At 36.8% G+C, this 26675-nt stretch overlaps 1 protein-coding gene across 3 annotated transcripts; it reads left to right on the top strand.

Moving 5' to 3' along the window:
• The first annotated feature begins 1890 nt into the window (after positions 1–1890).
• Positions 1891–26675, top strand: LOC149801401 (neurotrimin-like). Of its 3 annotated transcripts, XM_089955488.1 has the most exons (9): positions 1900–2967; positions 4980–5017; positions 8672–8747; positions 10689–10795; positions 15006–15198; positions 15818–15961; positions 23656–23781; positions 24519–24830; positions 26184–26675. In XM_089955488.1, the coding sequence occupies exons 3-9, from the start codon at positions 8714–8716 to the stop codon at positions 26234–26236; spliced, it is 969 nt and encodes a 322-aa protein (XP_089811614.1). In that variant the 5' UTR covers positions 1900–2967; positions 4980–5017; positions 8672–8713; the 3' UTR covers positions 26237–26675. The 3 variants fall into 3 exon arrangements, with proteins under 3 accessions (XP_089811615.1, XP_089811614.1, XP_089811613.1); XM_089955487.1 differs by lacking the exon at positions 4980–5017 and having other exon boundaries at positions 2062–2967; XM_089955489.1 differs by lacking the exons at positions 4980–5017; positions 23656–23781 and having other exon boundaries at positions 1891–2967.

Genomic DNA, 26675 nt, shown 5'->3' with positions numbered 1-26675 from the left:
AGATTTTCATCAATCTCTTCTATATTTGTATTCAAAATTTCTTACAAAATTATTCGTGGAAACATAGTGTAACTAAAAATGTTAGAACAGTGTGTTAATGTTCTAAAGATATTAGTATATTACGGCAGTAAAGCTTCATAAATGACAGAACGTTTAATTGACTTTTTAAACGAAACTTTGAAAGCCCTGGAGAGCTGTTGAAAGAACAGCAGACTGAGTGTGGTGCAGAAAAGAACAGGCTGAATTGAATTAGAAACGACAACAAATCAAACTTAAAAGGATATTTTTTATTGATCTTGTTCACGTGTTCAAATTTGCTGGTCTTAATGATCAGGATATATACTTCACATTACAAGAATTAACACCAATAAAAGTACAAATGAATTGACTACGTAATCGCTCCACTGTTTCAAGTACATTTTCAGATAATTGATTTTATCTCACGTTGATCTATATAAAAAAAGTAAAACATACAAGTATTCAACTAATGTCTGGTGAATATTACAATAAAATCGAGATGTATATGGCTCTAAATGCTTTTTTTATGAATTCGACAACCTGTTCGAATATATAATCACTGATAGAACAAATTAGATGTTGGACAGGATTGAATATTTCATTACAACATGGACATGTTCAAATCGATTAAGGTAGCTCATACAAAGAACAAACAGATCGGGTTAGCAACAAGTACGCTTGCATAGACGTGCAACCAAATAGCAATACATTTTTATATGTTGTAAATTTTGAACACAACAAATGTACCGTACATTCGGACTAAGCCACAATTTAAGCAACTGTGCAAAATGGTTAAAATAGAGGTTACTGATACATTTTCACAAACAGTTCGTTGAACAAGGAAAATAAACTATGTGAACAGTAAAGTTCCGTTTGCAGTGAAAAGCAAAGAATAATATATCATTCACTATAGACATAGTAGTTTAGTTAGGCTTAAAAATCAACACGGATGCATAGAGTTTACTTGTTTGATCAACAACCACTGATGAAATGATAATATGTAGCTGAATACGAGAACGAGTAAGGAGGCAAACAACAATTTTCATAAGGACGTCTTCAAACCTTTCAATAATTCGGTTTTCTCTAAACAGGTCGAACGTCATAGTAAAGAACATCTGTAAAATGTATATACAGATAAAACAAATAAGGAAAATCTCGCAAACACTAATCGTTCAGGAGGAAAAGAATGATTGATGATAATTTAGTGTTAGTCAGTTTTAAACACAAGAAAAAAAAACTTAAAATAACCAAACTTAACTACGGTTGTCTTACCTGACTATGGCTGTGAATTTTACTACAAAAGATAAAAGCTAAATGAATACGGTGAAGAAGTTTCTGCTTTCAGACAGAAACTCATATTGTATCCGATTTTGTTTTAGATGCATATGCACAGGCATGATAAATTCAGTTTACTCTGGTACTCGTTTAGGACACTGGGCTGCACATCCCTATCTTAAAGACATGAAATCCCAACCGTACCTATTCCTATCTTAAAGACATGAAATCCCAACCGTACCTATTCCTAGGTGCTACTTCCAGGCCTAATTAGTGCTTAATCGTGATAAACCTTTGCTTGGCGATAAAGTGTATTGAATGTAGAAAAAAATGAAATTAATAAGGATATTCTTCAGACACAATGACTTTGTTATTCATTATCATAAATTCACATTTCGCATTCACATACTAACCCTTAGCAGGACCAAATACACCTAGTGACTAAAATATCTTTTCTCGATAATTGGTATAAAGATTGTTCTTGTTTGGATCATACATCTTTGGAAGAATGCACACCATCATTCCTGCATAAAAGCTATAAAATCATATATAACAATGCATGTCTGGGTTTTTCAAAATACTTTCTCGTATATTTATCGGTCTGCCATAAATATTCGGCGCTAATAAATCAAGAGAAATACAACCTGTTGAAGTAGTACATGAGTGAAACTAATTTTAATGCAAAACTATTGCGAAATGTATTTTCTAACTTGTTATTTGTTCTTGCGTTTCATGTAAATAAGCATTTCCATTATAACATCGTAACACACGCGTGTGAGAGGGTATATATCCTTCGGCACATTTCCAGTTCCCAATGATCTCAACATTTGTAAATAATTAAATAAGCAAAACCATTGACGCCTTCACCACCGCAATAAATTCTTCAGATATTGAAATTATAATTATGAATTAATAGGCAGATGATACGTACAGAATTTAGGAATTATACCGACTTTAAATTATAGTTACGAATATTTGACCGGATAAAACAAATGAGCAGAAGTTCATGACTGAAATTTAAAATTATCGTATTAAAACAACAATTTGTTTCCAATGCCTGCAGTACTTGTTAAATATTCTTACCTCGGAATATATCTGTTCACTGAAAATGTTACCATCGGAAGAAAGGACTACCGAAACATAAATTGACAAAGGATAGGCACTTCGTTTTGTTCTACGTTTCAATTTTAAACGCGGATTGTGTCACTTAAACAAGGATAAAAATAAGGATTCTATGTGAAGGATTCTATGTGACATAAGAGTCATCATCCTTTATTTAGTGCCTGGATTTAGGTTATAGATAACCCTTATATGAGTCATATGGGATGTGATAAAACTAGAGAGTGCAAATTAATAATGTTTACTACAGAAAGTATTCCGTTTCCTGTTGTTGAAGACTGAAACAATCATCAGGTTCACATGCATAATAGATTTAAGTGAATGATGAACGTCCTTCCGTTGTCTATCATGTAGCGAGTAAGCCAATTCTTGTAATACTGAAGAAAGTTAAAGGACATCCGATACGAAATGGGTTAAGCTTGTACAAATGTTCCGCATGTAGTTAACAGTCTTATTATATGTGTTTTATGTGAGGTGTTCCTACAAGTGAGTGTAAATAATACAAATTGCTAGTATCCAGCTGCATTAAGATCGAAGGAACCTATGACGTGAAAGGTATGTATAGACTGTTAAAGGGAGATAATTACAGACAAGTGCTACAGTACAAGGTTACAAAATAGGATTAAAAAAGAAGGAAAGGTAATCTAAGTAGAAAATATTTCAAACGAGCAAAGCGAAGTTGGTCTGTATTTAATGAAGCTATAATAAAACGAAAGAACTGGATTCACGCAAACACACTCAACAACATAAATGGTTAAAGAACAGAAGAAGATGAGAGAATTTTCTCACATCAGATCATACACAGAGATTATATGAATGTACACATACTGTCTAATAAATAAAAACCAGTGTATTTACATTGCATAGCATACGAATCTTGAAATTTTATATTAGGAAGTAAAAAGAAAAAAAGTTGAACACCGAGTTACACAGTATTTTAAGGATTTGTTATGCTACAATGGCTATAACAATTTACGGGAAACTGATCTCGGTCACTTTTCTGCCAACCCATAAATGATAAGATGGAAAACCACGAGATCTATAAAGGGCCAATGCTTGTTTAATGCAACCAAACCTATTTATAACTGTAAACATACAAATATTGTAATAGAGTTTTTTTCACACTAAACATATCTACCGTGTACTCCAGTATAAGTATACCACTAAGGAATAATGTAAATGGAAGTGTGGATCCAATAAAAAAAGTTCATGTATGTTCATGCAGCTGAGCAGAAAACACTCGCCTCAGGATCAGTCTAAAAGACGTCCTGCAGATCCTGCGTTAGAGTCTAAGTCGAGCACTTTTTATCGATCAGTAAAGTAATTTGGTAGAATAATCTCACACCTCTTATCTATATTGAAATTCTGTGAGTCTGTAGAAAAGCGTCATACACTTCTGGTTATCAGGATGGCAGTCATACGTAGAGCTATCAGGTGGAACAGTCGGGTTATTAAAATACTCATGGCTTGCGAAACCTACGAGATATAGAAGAATAAGTAAATGGAGTAAATACAACACTCATTATTTTACCATTCTGAGATCGGGTGCCTCGAATGACCGAGTGGTCTAAAGCGCTCACCATTATGGATCACTGCCATCTCACCTCTGTCTGCGTGGGTTCAAGTTTTAGGCTCGGCTATCATGGGTACGTGAGACAGCTTGCCAGTAGGTTCTCGTGGGTCGGTGGTTCTTTCCGGAGTTTTCCAGGGTTCTTCCTCCACCAGTGATACTGGCCGCCATTTGTAGCCTATCTTGTGCTGAAAATGGCGTTACACCCTACAACAACAACAACAACAACCATGCTGAGATCATATTGCTTAACCAAATATATATTGTAAATGCATCCTACTTCCAGCGGCCTAATTCCCAATATTGGTTCTCACTGAAATCATACTAGGATGCCACAGTGGCAGCTATAGTTTTTAAACTTGGTGACCTAGGTCGATCGAACTTGAAACGAAACACGCAGAATACTTGTCTTAGCTCTGGATTATATTCTTCCCTGGACAATGATTTTCAGGCTGGGTTGAAGTTGCAAATCGTCAATGCAATATTATGTTGAGAAAATCAGAGAGGAGATAGATCAAATAATTACACTGCTAGTTCACCTAGTATGAGAGGACCATGACAAGCCTCAATAAACATTTCCAAATACGTGTTTCACTTAAAATCGTATTCAGTCAGATTGCAGTCATTTAATGCAATAAGAAAACGTCACGATATTTATTTGCATTAATTCTTCGAAAGAGTTTAAAAATAAAGAAAGCCAAAGTAGGATCTATGAAGCCATACAGTTTGTGCACATAGTCAATTGCTGAAACTAATGCAGACACTAAAGATGGTGTGTATTTGATGTTGCTTTAATGCGTTATAAACAGGGAAAAAGTAATTACGGAAAAGGGAGAGAACATTCAGTTGATGTTTTCAAAATGAATTCCGTCAGTAGTTCCCAATCCTGCTGATGCGTTTGGTGTTGCTGGGCTCAATATAGTTTGAAACAAATTTTCAAGGCACACTCTAATTGTGCAAGTTTGCTGAAAGGGATGTTTTTGTTTTTTAATTGTAGGTCTGCACTTGGGGCCAGCTCATTGAACAGGGAAAAAGGTTTGCAAAAATAGCATAAGCGAGTTTGCTCTGTAACAATGGAAAACATGTCCCTCATTCAATAAAACATGTCTTTCAAGCCATCGAAGTGCTAATTTCCGAAATGGGTTGTATAATAATTGTTTCGCTGAAAGGCTGTTTGTTTATGATTTCTACTAAGGTTTGATTATATGTCTGGAAAAGATTTTTTGTTGGCTAAATCTTTACCACAAAGCTTAAAAGCTAAAATAATGGGTTGTAATTCAAGAAGAATACTGTTTGAAATTACTCAGCTCTGATCCCAAAGATCATAAAAGTAATGTGTACAAAGGACAGCCCCTTTACCAACCGAACCTGAGGCATACATGTACAAGGAGTTAGGTGAATCCCAGTGATGTGATAGTAGCGAAGATTTACCTTTAGGCTGTTAGAAATGTGTCCCAAGGCTAAACTTTTTCGCAATATCACTGTGCAAGGTAAGTTGGAGAGTACCTATTTATGGACTGTAACTCTCAGAGAGTGATTATGTATCGATTCAAATATGATTTTATCAATTCATTTTACGTTTGCATTTTATCAGGTTGAATTCAACCGGGTAATCTGATCGAATCTAATTCACATTGAATGAAGGTTATGGCTATGGATGTGTCAAAGTTTTGTTTTGCTACATGAATGCCACTGCCACTGGAACTATCCGAGCTTTCTCGGTGATTAGACACAAGAGGAATCCAAGACCAAAACTTTATCTAACCTAGGAGTCATACATGTTGCTGATAAACATTTGTTTGCTATCCATTACAGACATTTGCTAAAGGTCTAGCAACCTGAACGACTAACTATGGGTAAATACACTCTGTAATTAAACGGCATCTAGCAAACATACCTACAATAATTGGACAGAAAGGGACAAATAGGAATAATGCGAAAAACATTTTATACGTCTGTTTTGCCATAAAGCAACTATACTGCAGCTCTATCAATGAAATAGTATTATCTATATTTTTCCTATGAATTGATCATTGTTTGGGTGTAATTCTATTGTCAACAGAGATGTTTGATGGGTACAACAGGTTATGAATCATCCTGTATGTGGGCTTATTTTTGGCTAAACGTAATGGTGCAGAATTTAAATTACAGAACGGTTTTTAATCAAAAGTGTCGGCAAGTGTTACACTTCGAGTCCTATTCATATTTTGCTGTAGTAACTCTTTTCATCTGAGCAGATTTCAAGTTGTAAATTGCATGCAGATCAACTGTTCATTAGTAAAACGAAATTAAACACCATTTCGAAACCAGCAATGAGATACCCTTTTGCTTAAGGATCAAAATCTTGTACTCAATAATGGAATTATAACAAGTAAATAAACATATAGCGTCAGTGAGCTAAAAGTGCTACCTGTGAATTGGAGTGACAGGAGAAAACATTGAACTACAGATCAAAAATGTCTGAGATCATTATTGAGTAGTTCGGACCCCCTGTGCAATGATAATAAAACTGGTATGATAGAAAAGATATAAAAAGCGCACACAATTAGTACGCCATCCAGAGCAAAGCTGAATCCCCCGCCTTTATATAAACTTTGATAACTGTAGAGTGGTACCGCTGTACTGGACACGTAGAGGAAAACTGCCAAGAGATATTGTGACATGAAATGACCATTTCAGTCATGAAGTGAAAGAAAAAACACATTGACGTAATAGTTCCTACAAGGATGCAATCATTTTCAGGTTATGGACTCGAAAATGCCGTTATGAGAATAAGAAAAACTTGTCTGAAATGAATATAGTGTGTTGTTAGATCAAAATGGATACTTATTGATCTGACGTTCTTATATTTACCTGTAATTAGTTTGCCATCATATACGACAGTATCTGAGCGACTTATATAAATCGTACTGATCTTTGTGATCATCAACAGCATTGAATTTGTGAATGCGTGTTCTTGCTCCCTCACAATGTGTAATGTGAACTGATTATTATGATACCTATAGGATATGCATGTCATCCTCTTAGGCCGATAAATCGGCCATTCACCTATCGTCCATCAGTATCAACACATATTTGTGGCGTTGATTTATCGGACTTAGTGGTCCTCTCAGCTTCAAGTCTAAGAATGATGTTTGCAAGCTGTGCTTTCTTTCCGTACAACTTTATCTACGAATGTTCGCCATACCGAGTTCTCTACGTCTAATTAAATCGTGGCCACAACGTACAAATACCTGTACATTTTAGTACAACTTTAGCTACGAATGTTCGCCATACCGAGTTCTCTACATCTAGTTAAATCGTGGCCACAACGTACATTTCAGCCTCCTTCTTCCCTGCATTGCGACAGACGGTTTTGATCACACGACGGGTATTTAAAACATTTAAGCTAATTGTGGTTTCTGCTCCTTTCGTCCGCTCCAAACCTTATTCGTTTCTTTTGAGTCGTGTCCAACAAGTAAATCCATGTTTCATCACACTTGACAGACAATCTCCATCAAACGTTTCTGGTTAATGTTTCATATTTGGCAAATATCTTTTTGGAGTTTTGAACCAGAATATGTTTTTGATCAGCCGTCAATGAAACGATTTTTTTTTTATGTATTAAAGATAGCTGAAACATTCGTGACCGTAATAATAGAAATATCCTCCACTTAGTATCGAGCATCTTTATCAATTGCCTCTTTCACGGCGGTCACTTCCGGCTCATCAATAACAGACAACAGTCTTCCAGAACGTGAGTCATCTTCTTCGGATTCGCAACCCTCTTTGATACAATCGTCTGCATACCCAGCAATAACAGCTTCGGGATAATTATTTACGATTAATAAGAATATGTCTAGGCAAAAGAAGTTGGACCGGGATTATGTCGTATAGTAGAATTATTCATTCTTAATTAGGGTGTGATACTCAAAGAATAAAGAATTTAATTTAGTTGATGTCTAACATCAGTTTAACTGAAATTTAACATCGCTGAACCGACAACCACATAGTTACACGAACTAAATACTCCCTGTCTGGTTACATAACGAGTCACACAGCCTAACCTGAGACTGATAAGTAAAAACCTCATGTAGTGATGATGTTTACCTTTTCCAAGAAAATCTCTATCTTTGTTGATAAAAGTTGTCATATTCGATTCCTTGTAGCCAAATAGACAATATAACGTTCATTTCAATATTCACTAAAATTCACACTTTGTTCCTTTTAAACATGAATACAATCTTCAAACTTTCCTGTTCCTTTAATCCTACCAACGCATGGTGGGTCCTCTTGTGGGTTTCACTAAAGTTCAAAATAAAACAATAAATTGACGACGAGTACAAATTAAGTGGTCACTAACAAATGTATAATTACCCATCTAAACTCAATTCCTGTTTTACTCATCCAGCGCAAAAACCGGTGAGGAACGTCAGACATAGTTAATAAACAATGCATTTGTTTTAGCTACGTGACTTTCAACCATGTTTCTGTGCTAAAAATCTCAATTGACAATAACAAAACAAAACAAAATATGAAACAGAAATTAATTTGAATCTGGTCAACCAGATAAAATAATGAACAAGCCAAAATGTGAACTATCACATCCTTTACCTGGTTAACCAAAGAGTGCGTTGTGTGCACTATTTATTGTAGATATATAATACTGATGCTTTATAAATCTTAATGTTTTTATACATATTCCCATAGGTGTTATGCGTTGTAGTGTGAGGGAAGCCAATTTTTCTACAGATGATGTCTACCTTCGTCGTTTGTTTTCTTATCGGTAAGTAAAAACATCTGACAGGGATCTGTTTTCTCTTTCCTTTCTGACAACAATATATATATATATATATATATATATATATATATATATATATATATATATATATATATATATATATATGCATCAATATCATAATCCATTTTATGCACAAAACCGAAGTTGATATTTATTAATTTGAAGAGAGGATTGATACTTATATTCAAACCTCCTGCAAATTAAGTGCCAATAATCGATATGGCCAACGATGACTCGAGTTTGGAAAACTCATTGCTAGAATTGAAAACACGTGTTTCGAAGACACGGAGATCCAGAAAAATGCAGCGGCATTCAGAAAATTTAAAGTATTGATTTTTTTTAATATCATGGTGGCTGCATCCGTTTACTGTGGGAGCTGAATTAGTACCGTGAGTCCTATAAAGATAAACGCTACAGTGGTTCCATATATGCATTTACAATTAACTGGACAACTAATGAAAATCATGGTTCTCTTCGTGGATAGCAAGCGAAATGAATACATTTTATATACCTCGGAGTGACTTTCATTGGGATATTAAACACGCTTTTAGATATGGCAACTGTTGCCATGAAATGGGATGTGGATGCGATCTGTAAAGTGTATAGATTTTAGTATGCCTGGAGGAGTGTTTTGTACATTGGTTAATATATGTGCAATCAGATATATAAAATTTATACAATTTGCCACTTACAGAGTAAATATTGCCAGAAACGTGATATTTGCAAGTTGTGTTTTGAAACACTACGCCCCAGATATGATTACTTAGATCTCTTCCATCATGCTTAATAATAATGACCTCTCCTAATTTTGTGGCCCACCATTTCATTCAGTAAATGTTTTTGAATTTCATATATTGTATTTTAATTGGCTTATGCTTACGTTATGTTAGGTTTAAATTATATGTGTTCTGTGGGAATTTCAGGTTATTTTGTCATTTAAATCTCTTTTCTGTAATAATACATGTACATATAGATGGTCACCTTGATCTTTTACTCATTAATTACATAATAAGACAAGGCTGGTAATATATTTCAGCATTACACTGAAGAGAGATAAATGGAGATATTAAAAAGATGACTCTTAGTAGACAGCTTGATCTTAATATTTTTTTCTGATTATCTTAAATAAAGCTCAGATATTTAAATGTTGCCTGAAATGCACCATAGCTCTTTAGGTGAACATGAACATGCAATATTATCTAATAGTCACTAATGTAATATCTGACAAGCAGAACTTTACATACTGTTTACTTATACATTCTACCACTTTTCATGGGTATGTCAAGTAAATAAAATGGTGGATATAGGACTCACGACAATAAAGATATGAAACAATGGGAACCCGTCTAGAAATGGGTGAAGATAAAATAGAGTATATATAGATTTGGCTGGCCAGGATTGGATGATAATGGAAGTAGGATTTTAGTAAAAAGACGCTATTTGAGAACATATCCTAGTTGCAACTGAAAGACACGGTGAAGTTCATTTATGATGGAATTTCAGACCTTTTACATACTTGAGTTTGGAAAACTCTTTATTAAAGTTAGCAACCGATTCTTTGGTGCGGAATGGAAAGCACGTATTTCAAAAGCATGTAGATTTAGCTGTCATCAAAGATGTATCCATACTGATAAATACCGATCTGATCATGAGCATTCAGATATTTAAAGTTACTGACTATTTAGTATCATGGTGTTTGCATAGGTTTGCTATGGGAGCTGATAAGTTAACGAGTCATTAAAGACACTTTCAACACATTTATGGCTTCATCATGCCTAGGAAATGGGAGTTTAGTTCCTTTCCCGAGGAACACCGAGGAACCGACCCTGGCTAGCCTGGGCCGGTATCAAACCCTCTACCAGATTAGCTACAGCGGCACCCCAATATATCAAAGGGTTCAATATAAACGTGAGTTGTCTATTGCAGAGTTTGTCATCGGTGGTGCAAAAGACGAAATGGTCAAAGTTAATGCTGTAATCAATGGACCCGCCATTTTGCCCTGCAAAGTGTCGATTCAAGGTGTTAATAATACGGTATGTTGTTTTTATGCATCTTCCTTCGTCATTACTCTAACAGTTCGTGAACATGGAGTTTTTCTCTTTTTATGCTTGTTTTTTATTTATTTTTCTTCTTTATTTTGTTTTAGGGAGGGGAATTCTCATTTTCACAAACAAAAATGAAAATAAATATGAATGGAGTCTACAGAACACTATATCAATGACATCGTGTGCTAATTATTTTATTGCATGATATCCGTGAGATTCATTGGATGGCTCAGAGTTACATGATTTGTGATATTTCTTCATGTTACATGGTCATGCTTTATGTCGCGTGCTCATGATGTAATTGACATTTATGTGACTTGATAACCTTAAGTTCATAGGGGCATGCATTTATACAAATCTAAAGGAAAATAAATCGTCATTTTATTCTCTAAATTATATAACAAAACAATTACAGACATTTGTTTCTTGAATATGAAGCTTAACGAACCATTAAAACTACAATAGTTGTGTGTGTACGCGGAGAGAGAGAGAGAGAGAGAGAGAGAGAGATGGAGGGTGTGATTGAAACTGCCTGGATAACTCAGTTTTTCCAGCTTGCATATCATGCTTAAAACGGCAATACCATCCTGGCATTCATTCCCGTATACACAGTTTTCTCAACAATTTTCTCTTGTAGTTAAAGAACCAATGTTTTCGATCTATATGAACAGATGACCTAATCCATTATAAAAAGGGGTGGATTAACTGATAATTGGTTTGAAGTACACTACAGATATCAAAATCAAGTCACTGATGTCTCCAGCAGGAAAGAAATAATTAACTACTAATTAGGATTGTTCTTTTCTTTTAAAGTTAATATTCAGAACACTTACCATATTTTCGGATTGTTCCAAATACTTGCATAGTACACCCTTTTTGATTCCGGTACGCGGTGATTCTGATCCAATACAGTGACACCTAATGGAATGCCTGTGAAAATTTCAACACTCCCCGCAAACCTTCTCTCTTCCTGAGCAATACATGGAAGAGGCAAAGCTACTTGTACAGTTTTGTTGATCTTTGTGTTTATGTACCCTGGATGAAACCGCTCCGGTGGCCTAGTGGCTAGAGCGTTCGCCTCGGATTACGGGTTCAAACCCCGGCCGAGTCATACCAAACACTTATAAAAATGGTACTAGCAACTGTCTCGTTTGGTGCTCAGCATTAACAGGTTAGTGTCGGTGCCTCGGCATGTCATTGGAAGAACAATTAGCTCCCATTTCTTGTGATTATAATGTTAAATGCTGAATTTAAGATTCAAAAGCCTGGAAGCAGTCAAACAAAACAAACGGGGGCCAAGAGTGGCCGAGTGGTCTAAAGCGCTCTCCGTTACGGATCACTGCCATCTCACCTCTATCTGCGTGGGTTCGAGTCTCCGATTCGGCCAATGTGGGTATTTGAGAAAGCTTGCCACTAGCTTCTCGAGGGTCGGTGGTTCTTTCGGAGGATTTCCCGGGTTCTTCCTCCACCAATAATACTGGCCGCCATGTATAGCCTATCGTGTGCTGAAAAATGGCGTTAAACCCTACAACAACAACAACAACAAAATAAACACACAACATCATGACATTCACGGATCTTATTGAATAAACTACGATACAGTTTAGTGAAATAATGCTGATGTACATTTGGACAACTTTTATGTTGTCGTATAATATTTTTGATGTTATATAATAACATTACACGTGCAATATTTTAAATTTTACAGCTTTCTTGAGCTAAATATTGATAGGCATGTGTTTGTTTACCTTGGCATTCTCAACGTTATAACATTCTTGAACCGCATGCATCTTTAGGCCTAGAGCAAAGGCGAAATTTTACAATGGGTGGGGTAAACCTGCAGTGGTAATCCGTTAAGTTTTACGGATGTAGTCCATACATACTTAGAGATGACGTGCTCCCCTCCCCAGTGGTGTCACTAGGATTGGTGTCACCCAGTGAGGTAGCCCATGGTGTCACCCCCATGGACCTCCTACCTACACAAAAATTCAAACATTTTATAGGCAGTCATTTTGGTGTCACGCCATCTAATGATGGCACCCAGTGCGGTCCGCACCCCCGCATCCCCCAAGTGACGCAACTGCCCCTCCCTCCCTTGCCCCTATGTGTGAGCCTTCATGGCTTAGAGGTACTAGATAGGTGGATCTTGGCACTCGGCATTATGATACGGTCATAACATTCAGCATACCCCAGCAGATTAACATGTAATAAAATTATTACCTTATATACCCTAAATAAAACTTATTTGACGAAAGAATTAAAAATAAGAATACCCAAGGTGTCATGTTATGCTCTGCATACGATTGTTTATAAACAAAGCGCTCCTCCCGCACAAAACAACATCCCATGTTAGAGAAAATCTTGCCAAACTACAACGAGTCAGCCATGCTTTATTAACGTCAACCCCTCCAATTGGAAATAATTTCCAGTGATAATAAACAACACGGTAACTCCCGTCAATCTATATAATACAATCATGCCATATACTGGATCCTAAATTACCTAGTACCTAACACACACACATACACAAATACTCACCATTTTGTGGACGTGATAATACGATCCGTTTGGAGAGGTGATAATAACGAAAGACTTGATTTCACAATTCTTACCCAGTGTCCAAGTTTCCATTTAACAACACTGGTGCCGCCTTCAATTCCTTGGGCAAGGCAATGTAATAGGCTGGTGACTTGCATATTTTTTTATTTCATTCACATGCGCAACAAAATGAAATTACTTCGAATTGCAAACTAGATGCTCTCCACTTAATGGTAATATCATAAAGTTTCTTACCCTTCTCATAATTACCACCAGCTGATGGTGGTCATACGAAGGACTTATGATCAATAAGCGTAGTATCTAAAGAAATATTCATATTAAATGCAATTATCATCATTTTAATAAGTACAAAGTCAATCGGAACATCATATGTCTTCTTCCGTCTGTAAAGAAAATTGGACGTAATTCACCACCATTGAGAACTAAATTCGATACATGTTTTGTTAACAGATTTCAAAATGGCGGCAAAAGGAAACAAAATCACAATAGGAATATTTTTGGCCTTTTCTGTCGTAACATAAGTGGTGCACTCTGTCGGAGGCGAATCATCCGAACACATTTGTACACGATAGGAACAGCATTCGGCCGTATCAGTCAGATATTGAAATAACCTTAAAAGTAGTTATACTAGTAAACATCTAATTTCTGTTTTGTGATTCTCCTCTGGCTGGGTACACACATATATTATAACAGCAAAGGCAGATAACGTTCCGATTGTGACTTTGTCTCCTTCCACCGCCATATGGACTAAAAAAAGCAATTAATTTTCCTATTTAGTCTCTACATTTGTTTATCAGTACTGAACTTTCCACTGTCTGCCAATCAATGATATGTTAATCTAAAATACGTTCAAAGATGACTTCAGGCTGAAGTTCTTGTGATACGTTCAGCGGCATTTCTTTGAGAGGCTTGACCATAAACAAGGCAATGTGCAATGAATCACAAATTTCACTTCCGGATCATCACAAAAAGCCTTATTACTCACTGTGCACTGTCGCCGAAACACATAAGGACAACCACACCATAAGTTCATATTCTAAAGAATTAACAATTACCTTTAAATTCATGCTAAGAATGCCTAAATCTAAGTCTTGTATCACCACCAAAAGGAGACAGAAAAAATGCTCAAAAAATAGATGGGACGAAATTCGTGTGCACTGAACCGGAACTAATAATTGTGATTTGATTCCATATTGTTACATTAAACAAAAATAGTTCAGAATATAGTTTTCAGTGGCGACTAATTATATCCTATGTGCAATTCACACATTGACGGATAGCGAGCGATGTTCCGAGCCTATTCCTACAGCTACATCCGAGGTTATTTCTAGACTTTTCTGGAAATAGTCGAGTGATGTTCCGATCACCCCGAAATGTCAAGACGCTATAAATGTCAAGGAGCCTGTGTCTGGGATATCCAAATTTACATCGACCTCGTTTCACCACACTATATCGTGGGTTATTGATTCAGTCAGTAAGTGTCATGGTGTTACTTTAGAATATTACATTTCTGTTGATTTCTAACTAAATGTATAAGAATGTTCACTTCCTAAAGAAAGATAATTTCGAACTCGTGTCATATATCTCAGAATAGATCTGAACACTCAAATCGTTTTTGTAATTTCTGTTTTGCTAACAGGTGCACTGGTACAAGAACCCAAACACCCTCATAAGCATGGGAAAATACTCCTCCAATACGCGGATGAGTATCAGCCAACCGTACGAAGGACAATGGAACATCCATATAAAGCATGTACACGTGGGAGACGCTGGAGAATACACATGTAAAATTGGAAAACATGTCATGGCACAGGTCGATCTCGTGGTGAAAAGTTAGTATATATTTCCTTGTGTGTGTGTGTGTGTGTGTATGTTTGTATGTACATATATGTATTTGACCCTCTGTTTTTGTGCGTGTGTGAGAGAGAGAGAGAGAGAGAGAGAGAGAGAGAGACTACCGTGGTCTCATGAGAGATGAGAAAGGTTCCTTGACATGCATAACGTCGTGACATTTAGGGCTGATTAGAACATCGCTCGACTATTTCCTAACAGTCTGGAAATAAGACATTCATAGTCGGGCAGCAAATTTATGTAGTCGAAAGTGAGCTTACATGTCCCGTATTGGGGAGGGGCTGGTATAGGTGCGGAACGTCATTGTTTAGGCGTTGCCTGAGCATTATTTTATTTTTATGAAAGGTGAGTTTGCTCCGTCTGCCTGCATGTTTGTGGCAATATGTTTGTGTAATTTGGCCGTGTGTAAACGTATATGTGCATGGTCTGTTGAAAATCATATCTACATGACAGAAAATGGAAATAAAACTTAGATACACTGTATGTATCATACTACAGTTATTTTCTGTCACAAAGTCTGAAGTGAGAAAAAATAACGAAAATTACGCTCATCCAGATGCATTTATGCATGTGTGGTAATTTCGTTTCTTTATCTTGCAGGTGCACCCATGATACAAGAGACGCATGATATTACGTTTGACGAAGGAGTCACAGGCACATTGTGGTGTAACGTGACTGGCTTCCCTACTCCGACTGTACGTTGGTACTGGAAATCGCCACACCAAGTGAGCGGAATAGAGCAAGGTGAGTAACCCTACTGAAAACTCCTGCAGTAAACAAAGACATGCATCTCCAAAATGAACATTCTTTAGTTTTAAGTTATTGGTGAACTGTGCTGGAAAACTGACTTCAATTTACTATTTGATTATTCAACAGGGTTACACACCTTTGTCGGACGTAGGGCTGAGATTTAATTGGGGAACTAACGAGTCCACTATACATGTTGTGCTGTCCCTGTAAACTAATACCCCAACCCCCTTAGGCCTTGGGGTTGGAAGGGGGAATTTGATATTCTAATTCCGCAGGTATAGTTATGCCTTTGCATATTCCTATTAGGTCTATATTTTACAGAATAGGAAACCAAAAGATTGTTTGCACTCGTGAAGGAGGAGCTTATGCTAAACAAATTTCATTTAAAGAGATGCTCTCTGTAGATTTAAACCTGACAATAAATATTGCACTCTGGTAATTAATTATTATTTATATAATATATCTGTAGAACTATAAGGATAAACCAGTGATAGATGAAGTAAAGTTTCTGCTAGAAGTACATAAGCCAGTCGCATTGATCATATTTCCTAGTGTCCTAGATGAGACTATGAAAACTTTGACTGCTCTAAATCATATTTTGAAGCTAAAATATAAAAAATAAAAAAATAAAAAATTACCAATTCTGATTTTTAGCCTTTCGTAATCACCAAGGCCGGTTACTGTTCTTACGAAATCAAAATTAATAAGGGCAACTCCGCTTAACTCCAAATTTTTCCGAAGGACAAGTTAAGATCATAGACACTGATTGGCCAGGGTTTATCTTCACATCATGTTAAAGCTACCCAGCCTGCCCCTGATGTCCTCTTTGACCGGCTTCGGTCAACACAACAAAGTGGCTTGTTGGCAGCTGTACAACTACCCCATGGATTTCAACAAGTCATATGAAGTCATAGTCAGTGCCAGCTACATACGGAATAGGTTTATTTTGGCTTTAATGGGTTTAGCGCCAAATTTCAGCACATTCTACATGGAGGCCAGTATATTTGGTGGTAAAAGAACCCGGAAAGAACCACCGACCCACGGGACGCTACAGGCAAGCTTTCCCACATATCCACGTTGGTCTGGTGGAGACTCGAACTCACGCAAACATATGTGAGATGTGTGAGTGATCTGTAAAGGCAAGTGCCTTAGACCACTCTGCCACCCCATACCATGTGGGCCCCCAACCTTACTCTTGTCGTGGATCAGATATACAGGGAGCTCTCAGAAGGATACCGGCCCATTCCTCGCCTGTTTCTGCCTTGGATGATTCAACTGATATCATACACAAAGACTGTTGTTTTACACTACTCTTTCTGCTCATGAAGCCGAAATGGGCTGAAAATGCCAGAATCGCTTTAGACGTTAGGATCGTGTAAATACATTGGAAAAGAGATTCCTGGGTTTTTCCTCTGCTCATATATAACCTCCCTTTAACTTCAGAAACAGCTGCTGAAGGTCGATGAGTGGGATGACTCAGACGCTACTAAGCTAATAGTAGAATACGCTCCAAAGAATGCGAAATGAACTATTACATTGTAGAACTGCTCGACGAACGGAATACGATAACGGACATAGGAAAAGGACATGATGCCAGCTCACCATGAGAGGGCTTACTTTTCACCTTCAGAAAGTATCCTAGGACCGGAAAAGCGAGCCTTGAACCTAGATGGGGTATGGGTCCCGGCAAGTGTCTGCTAGTAGTTTCATCGTGGCAGACCCATTGCAACAACATTCGTCAGGAGGACCTTGACGTTGCACATGCTGGTCAGTAGGCGCATTTTGGGGAGTAGTAATATCCCACACTAAGGGCGTCTTTAGGGATTTCCTTTTGTGTCTAGCCTGTGTAAGGAAAAACCCAGAATTCCGTGTACATTCTTTTGTGTGCTATAACGTTTAACATGTTTTCAAACGGGGGGGGGGGAGGGTATATTTCACGCATAATTATTGTCACTGATAAATTGGTCAGAACCTCTACGTTACGACTAAACAATTAAAGGGAAAAGAACCCCTTAATGTAAAGTTGTCTTTGCTAACAGGAAATACGATTTCCCAAATTAGCATGGCTTAGGATTGCAAGCCAAATATCAGTTCAGATCTAGTAGTTTTCCGAAAATTATTAAATAAATGAAGCTTCTAAATTCAGCAGCCCCCAAATTGTATATTTATCCATAGAGACCCTTTGATGGGGTGCAGATGGGATTTACGACGGTGCATTTTTCACATCGCCTTTATTACCGCTGGTTTGGAATTGGGGCCTATCATACCTCCTTTCTTCCTTTATTGCTTTGACACCTATATATGAAGGCTGAGGCAGCCTCTCCAGCACAGGGATTATCTCGGATTGCATGCAAATTTTTTAACGGGCACCGTCAGGTGAATACCAAAACACATGACAATATCCTCGTGCTAGCGGAGGCTTAGCATACTATTTTCTGAGACCACGCATCTAGGGCTTTTAAGATGGACACATCTCTGTTGAGAAGTTCGGGATAATTATGGATGAACTTTAAAAAAAAATATCAAATGAAAACTTAAATTTGATCAGAGCGAATGCTGCTATGACAACGGATGAAAAGCCTGGGATGACTCATCCGGAGCTGTCGCGTGGAGGTCTGAGTTGCTTTCATTAAAAAGCGGAATAATGACCTGCAGTAGAAACCCGGTGCATTTATGATACACTGTCATCATATATAATTCCAAATGCAGATCTTTATGAATATTAGCATATTTCTCTGTTCGACAGAAGCCTCAGCGTGTCCTTGGGAAAGCCACTTATCTCCCTTTCCTCGGCATGCTATAACAGTATTTTAATATATTACTACGTGTGTAATATTTGCCAAGTCATCAGAGGCAGTGACTGGCGTTTTGTCAAAAGCTTTAGCAGGATGAAATTCATGTCCATTCTCGCTCAACATTACCGTGGCAGCTTTGTCTGATAGTGACTAATTCGTTCGAACGGGAATAATTCGTACGAGAGTGACAGTCCATCCGAGTGAACGTTGACAAAAAAGTGGAGTATAAAGTCGCTTTTAAAATCAACGTCCTGATAAACACCAGAAGGGGCAAAACGGCAAGCAGAACAGAGGGAAATTTATTTTTCTGCACGTTTGTTACGTGCTATCTGAGATATTGCGGAGTCCCGAGTCCGCTTTGAGGAAGCAGTGCAAGTAATTTTCTTTTCGTCTCTCCTGGAAGGAGCCCACTTAGAATGTTTAATTTGCTTTCCGAAGCCACGAGCTCCCAACCTGTCATCCAAACTGAGTGGTTTTAAAAAGAAAAAAAACATATGTGGAAGAGCAGAAATTGAAATCCAGCCTCTCCCTCATGCCCACCACGTACCCAGCTGCAAAACACGTGGTTTTTGTCCTTTGAAAAAAGTTGAAAAGCCTCAGAAAGGGATAGCGTCCTCTTTACATCACCCACGCGCAGAAACTGACGACGTAGGTGTTACCCTAGTTGAATTATCTATTAATACACTAACTCACTTTGTCAGTAGAATTAGGTTAAAGAATAAAGAAAACTGCACATAACACACACACACACACACACACACACACAGAAAATTAGTTAGTCTTAATAATTTAGTTATAAATGTTCGCAAAGGAAAAACGACATTGACATTGGCTTACAGAGTTAATAACCATATTTTGCAGTATTATTTGCTTGCTTTCTAAATGTTACAAACCTTGGCCCCGATAGAATTATTTAAAGAGAGCGGCTCAAGGATAAAAACAGTACTCAATTTTTAAGAAAAACAATTGTTCTACCTGAGCAAAACTACCTGATTTCCCGCTCAATTTATCTCAAGTACAGAGGATGATAAGTAAGGAACGTTGCCGATATTTACCCCTTTGTCTAGGTCTGTAGACTGTACATCATGTGTTTAGACGTTTATGTCGATTTTCAAAGTAATTGGTTAATAAAATCGCCTAGACATGTGACTACATACATTTTCTGTACTAATATATGCTTTTACATTGTTTACAGGGGCCCCGAGTGGCCGAGTGGTCTAAAGCGCTCACCGTTCCGGATCACTGCCTTCTCACCTCTGTCTGCGTGTGTTCGAGTCCAAGGCTCGGCTAGCGTGGGTACGTGGGAAAGCCTGCCAGTAGCTTCTCGTGTGTCGGTGGTTCTTCCCTGGGTTTTCCAGGGTTCTTCCTCCACCAGTTATACTGGCCGTCATGTATAGCCTATCTTGTGCTGAAAAATGGCGTTAAACCCTAGAACAACAACAACAACAACAACATTGTTTACACAAAATCAACATGGCGCAGGGTGAAGTCATGCACAGAAATGACATTTTATTCGAATATTTACTAAATACATCATCACCGCTCCGGTGGCCTAGTGGATAGAGCGTCCGCCTCGGATGCTGGAGGTCGCGGGTTCGAACTCCGACCGAGTCATACCAAAGACTTACAAAAATGGTACTAATAGCTGCCTCGCTTGGCGCTCAGCATTAAGAGGTTAGTGTTAGGACTGGTCGGCCTGGTGTCAGGATAATGTGACTGGGTGGGTCATCATGCAACATGTCTGCGGCATGATGCCCCAGTGCCAGACATCTCTAGAGACTGTCACACTGCAGACATCGTAGCGATATGACTGAATTATTTTTAAAGCTACGTTAAAACTGTAACACACACACAAACACACACACACACACACACACTAAATACATCAAACAGTATGTACGCTTCTTCTGCGTGGTGTATATTCGCACTCAGTATAAATGGATACTATTTTCATATCCATATTATCTAGAAATGGCTGTTATTTACACATCCACTGTCAGTAGGAATGGTGATCTTTACGTATTAGCTGTCAGTAGAAATGAATATTATTTACATATCAGCACTCAGGAGAAATGGTTATTATTTACGTCTCATCATTTAGTAGAAATGAATATTATTTACATATCAGCACTCAGGAGAAATGGTTATTATTTACGTCTCATCATTTAGTAGAAATGGATATTATTCACATATCTGCACTCATGGTAGTATTTACATATCAACACCCAGCAGAAATGGGTCTTATTTACATACCGGCACACAGTGGAAATGGGTATTGTTTAGATATCAGCACTAAGTGGGTATTATTTACACATCAGCACTCAGTAGAAATGAGCATTGTTTACATATCAGCACTCAGTAGAAATGGGTATTGTTTACATATCAGCACTCAGTAGAAATGGGTATTATAAACATATCAGCACTCAGTAGCAATGGGTATTATTTACATATAAGCATTCAGTGAAAATGGGTATTATTTACATATCAGCACACTCGAGCAATTGGTATTATTTAGAAATTTATATTATTTACCATCAGCACTCAGTAGAAGTGAATACTATTTAAATTTCCACAATATGAACTAATGGGTAGTATGCGCATATCAGTACTCAGTGGAAATGGGTATTGTTTGCATATCCGCATTGAATAAAAATAAATATTATTTGCATATATCAGTCACACGGTACCCAAATAACATAATGGAGAAAAAGGGATATAAAGAAGAAAGTTAGGATCGTGGAAGGTATACAACGAGATATACAAAAATTTACCACTGTAATTCACATTAAAGATATTTCATGATACATTTCAATATTAGCTTTATAAATATTCAACTATTAAATGCAGCCAGAATTATAGGATTCATTTATATCAACATTATCTGGTAACTTAATTGTGACCTACATTTCACTGAATTATCAGAAATGAAAGAAGTATAACAGTGATGGAATAAAAACAGCTTTACCCTATTTGTGGGATTTGGGCAGACTGAGATAATGCTATGAGATATGACGGACTGGGACCATGCTGTGAGATATGACAGACTGAGACCATGCTGTGAGATATGACGGACTGGACTATGCTGTCGGAAATGACAGACTGAGACCATGCTGTGAGATATGACAGACTGATATGACAAACTGATACAATGCTGTATGATATGACAGACTGAGACAATAATGTGGGATATGAGATACTGAGACCATGCTGTCTGATATGTCGATGAAGATGAACTATATAGAAAGTATTTCAATTTAAGTCTGTAAACCATCATATCATGCATGTAGTTTATGTGTTATCTGTGAAATTACTTCAAAGTACTTTGTGTGTTATCTGTGCCATGGCTTCATGGTATTTTACATGTTATATGTGACATGACTCCATATTACTGTATGTGTTATCTGTGACATGGCTTCAAAATACTTTGTGTTATCTATGACATGGCTTCATAGTACTTTGTGCAATCTCTGACATGACTTCATATTACGCTATGTGTTATCTGCGACATGCTTTCATAGTATTTTATTTGTTATCAACAACATGACTTAATATTACTTTATGTGTTATCGATGACATGATATTGGATTTTATAAGACATGACTTCATAGTACTTTGTGTTATCTGTGACATGATACATAGTATTTTATTTGTTTTCAACGACATGGCTTAATATTACTTTATGTGTTATCGATGACATGATATTGAACTTTATGAGACATGACTTCATAGTACTTTGTGTTATCTGCGACGTGTTTTCATGGTTCGTAGTGCTTCATATTTAATCTCTGACATGACTTCGTAATACTTTGTGCAGGATTTGATGCATAAAATGGCAATCTCTCAGAAATTAATTGCCTATTAATTTGGAATATCTATGCTCCATTTTAGATTGTGCCTTATTTCTTTGTTACTCTAAATGTATCATGGGAATGTTTTTCACCAAATTATTACATTTATAAATCAATAACACCTTGAAAATAATAATCTGTAGCATTAAACAGAACAGCTATAATTTATGCAGATTAAATATTACTGGCCTGAACTTGCCCCCGAGGCAGTTCCAATACGCTGTAAATGGATTCATGACTTTTAATGGTACGATGGTAGAGTTAACATCCTCTTTTAAAACCTGTCAGAGGAACGGAACTATTTCTCTATTAAAATCAGTGTAAAATAAATCAAGAAGTTAAGTTTATTAGTCAGATGAAACTTTGGTGGTTGGAGGTTGGGTTCCTTTTTAATTGGTGATTAAACAATTACTGCCCTTGTCCCGTCAAAGGATTTGTAAGTGGTCAGTAGATTGGCCGGGTAATATATGTAAATACAGTGTGCACAATGAGGCCCCAGGTGAAGTATTATGATAATGACTATAGAAATAACAGTGAAACTTCATATCCATGTATACATTTTAGTCTTCCGAATCAATGCCTGCCAGGCGAAGGATCAACATTGGCTGTTAATTTCTTCTTAGTCTTTATAGAAGAATTCCGAATATAATACTTAATGGAAAATAAGAGTTATTTTCTTGACGGAACAATTTCAAGCAAGTCAGGGGTGTGACAGTGAAATTTTCCTACAAATGCGGAAAGACGAGTGTTTTGAATGCATATTATCGATAAATATACGTCATTTAAACCATAATTTAGTATATGAAAAAGCTAAAGATGGGTTGTATCAATATTCGGGAAAATATGGTATCAAGAGTAGATAGGAAAATAGAAAAAAAGGATTATAAAATTTACAGGCACAGCAGTGTTATCTGAACCCGCTTCCTCGTGTAAAGTGCATACAATTTGTGCTTAACGTTCGGTTCAACCATCAATGTGAAATCTAAGATACATCTATATTTTCGTTTTATTCTCTTAAATTTTATTTATAAAATGTTTCTATTAGATAGTGGAGCGGAAGGAGCCAGACTTATACTTCATAATATCACACGCTACTATGACAACATATACGTATGCGTGGCCAAAAATAATGTTGGAACTAATCGCAGAGCGGTCCGAGTCCATGTGAAATGTAATTATTATTCCTTGCCAAGAACTCTCTCTCTCTCTCTCTCTCTCTCTCTCTCTCTCTTTTAAAACAGTATTGTTCAGTTTTAAGTATAACTAGAAATGTAAAACCTATTTGTTGCACTTGGTTCTTTCTCTATCGGGAGACATGCCTGCATCTTTAGACAAAAATATGTCCCCCCTACAACATGTGTATGTTTGTTTGTGTGTATATTTATTTATGCACTCTGATGAAAAATCTACCGCTGACTGAATTATGCTGGTAATAGAGAATGCACTACTTCTTTACTAAGGAAAGGCTTAATCAGTCAATAGCTTCTCGACTTTGTACGATGACTGAGAACATCGATCAGAACATCTCTCGGCCATTTCCGTCAGGTCGTGAAATAACCTCGGAAGTGGTTGTAGGAATGCACATCAACTTGATGTGTTTGGTGATTCGTATCTGGAGGAGTGCAACGCATGTGTTATGCTTATGGTAAAGGCCGAGATTACTAGTATTTCGATTGTGACTCTTTCTTCCATGTGAATGAAAGTAATTCAGAATATAGTTCTCAATGGTGACCAATTATATCCGAGATTAATTTCACGACCTAAAGGAAATGGCCGAGCGATGTTCCGATCGTGAGAACAGCTATCTGGTAAAGTAAATAGGATGACTATTAATAATGTCAAGCAACATCATCCGCACTGTGCCTAAATCATTTCTTAAAATTCCGAATTTTTCACGTTTTTGATAAGTTGGACCGGACGTTGAAGTTTTCCAAGACATAGTAAACGCCACAGGGGACCAGGAAGTGAAGTTGCACTGTGCGGTAGAGGCATATCCTATGGAAGGGGAGTTGGAATGGTTGTTTGAAAACAATAGCAAACCAATCCGTGCCAACCGGAAGTATGATCTGGTCACGGATAGAAATCTGGTGACGGACTTCCATACTCAGTTTCTGTCCATAGTCATCCGCAAAGGTCATCTAGGAGTCGGAGACTACGGCAAATATATATGTAGAACCAAGAATTTCACTAGATACAAAGAAAAGGTGGCCGTTATACAAAGTAAGCATAAAGATTGTTACAATGTCCAATATTTACGAAAATCAATTAATACTTATTATTCTCATTATGTTGATGAACTTATCCTAAAATAAACTTAAATGTTCATTGAGCAAGTACATTGATTAAATTCATTATCGTTTTCTTCGTGCTCCTGTTCATTATGTTTTGCATATCATTTTGTTCTTTTCTTCTTTCTTTTCTTCTCCGTCTTCTAAAATGTTGCTTTAGTCATTTTTGATCATTGTATAAACACTAAAACACTTTGAATGTTCTAAAATTTCTCTAGTAGCGCCTTTTGGGCTTTCACTTGCATTAATAATTTCTGTGGGGCAGAGGACCCTAGATGAGTTGTGAAATTATTTGGTCCAAGTGAAGGCAGTAGAATTTATGAAACGAGTTATATATATATATAAAAGTTTCAAATAAAGCGTCCCTATTTTTTCTTAATACACAAGAGTTAACTGCTTATGACTGGAGCTGTTGTTTGGTTACGATTTTGGATTAGGCCAACCATTTGTAACAAATATAAGTCTCAGTGCATGTCGTTATGACATATGTGGTGTTATAAGACCTAGCCTAAAGCATGACGTGTTTTCTACGAATCAGAAATCGTTTATACGAGTCAGAAATCATCTGCAGGAATATGATAAGACTGTACACATTGTATTTCCAGTTAGTAAGGCGTAATACCCAAGGCACCAGTCACAATCTTAAGCTATTTAATTTTATTCATTAAAAGATATCGAAAAGCTCTAATTTATTTTTCTGAAAGAACTGTGAGTAGTTTTTCTTTTTTTTTAAACTGAAAGAAAACAAGACCGTTGATGGGATTCGAAAGCAGTACATCTAAGATAATTACGGATTCACTCTATGAACCAATCTAACCTCAACACAAAATAAAGTATGGAAAATAAAGAGTTAACTATGGGAGCAGTATAAGCGTACATCCGCATGTTTGATATCCAGCAATGTCTCCAACACTGTGTATCAAAAAATTTAGTGAATCCAATATTTATCTTTAAAATAAATTAGTTTCAATATCTGCTTTTCCATAGCAACAATTTACTGAGGTATTCACTTGCGCTTTGTGCTAAATACAATTTTAAAGTCGACAAGTCTGGACTATAAACATGAAAACTGAGCAAACTGACTTATTTCATGCTTTATTTGAAATCAAATTAAAGTCGAAACCTACCTTTTTATGCCATATTCTGAGCAAAAAATATTTGCCAAATATACTAATACAGTTGTACTGTCGATCTTAAAATGTGTGAGTGTGTGTCTTATCAGTTAAGTTTGACAATGTCCTTTTTTGTTTTTGCATTGACATTCTCATCATCCGCTCACTTTCAGAGCCAATAGAAGACAAGGACAATGTGGATGCCATCACAGACAATAACGTTTGAAAGCAACACTTCAGTCGTCGACAGCTGATTGCTAATACTCATAACGAGGAAGAATATTTATTGTAGCACTTGTGTTTTGTCAGGAACAGCATGAAAATATGGCTTATTGTGACGCTTGAATAAACTTGTCCCATGCTGGTGTACTTTTTACCTTGAATTGCTAAGACAATGAACGATAATGCATGTTAAATGTATTATATCACTCAGTTAATTTTGTTTTGGTCATACGGTATCTCCAAAAAATATGCATTGTACTTTAATTTTTCAATCGACAAATGCCATTAAATTAAGAACATTCCTGTTAACTATAAGATATTTCAAATAAATCTTTCAAATGATCGAGTTTCTCCTGCTACTCTTTTTCTTTTCTTTCTACCTGCCCTAGACCTTATGCATATTTAAAGAACACGTAAAATAAACTCAGCACAACTCAGAATGA

Source organism: Sinohyriopsis cumingii, chromosome 4 (assembly GCF_028554795.1).
Source record: "Sinohyriopsis cumingii isolate HCF-2022 chromosome 4, ASM2855479v2, whole genome shotgun sequence".
NCBI classification, from domain to species: domain Eukaryota; kingdom Metazoa; phylum Mollusca; class Bivalvia; order Unionida; family Unionidae; genus Sinohyriopsis; species Sinohyriopsis cumingii.
The sequence above is the reverse complement of the archived record's forward strand: the minus strand, read 5'-3'. Positions and strand labels throughout refer to the sequence as shown.

Excerpts from the sequence above, each read along its gene's own strand:
- LOC149801401 (XM_089955488.1), top strand. The coding sequence starts at position 8,714 with ATGATGTCTACCTTCGTCGTTTGTTTTCTTATCG. Across the intron at positions 8,748-10,688 it reads CGTCGTTTGTTTTCTTATCG|AGTTTGTCATCGGTGGTGCA; the intron begins GTAAGTAAAAAC and ends TGTCTATTGCAG. Across the intron at positions 10,796-15,005 it reads TTCAAGGTGTTAATAATACG|GTGCACTGGTACAAGAACCC; the intron begins GTATGTTGTTTT and ends TTTTGCTAACAG.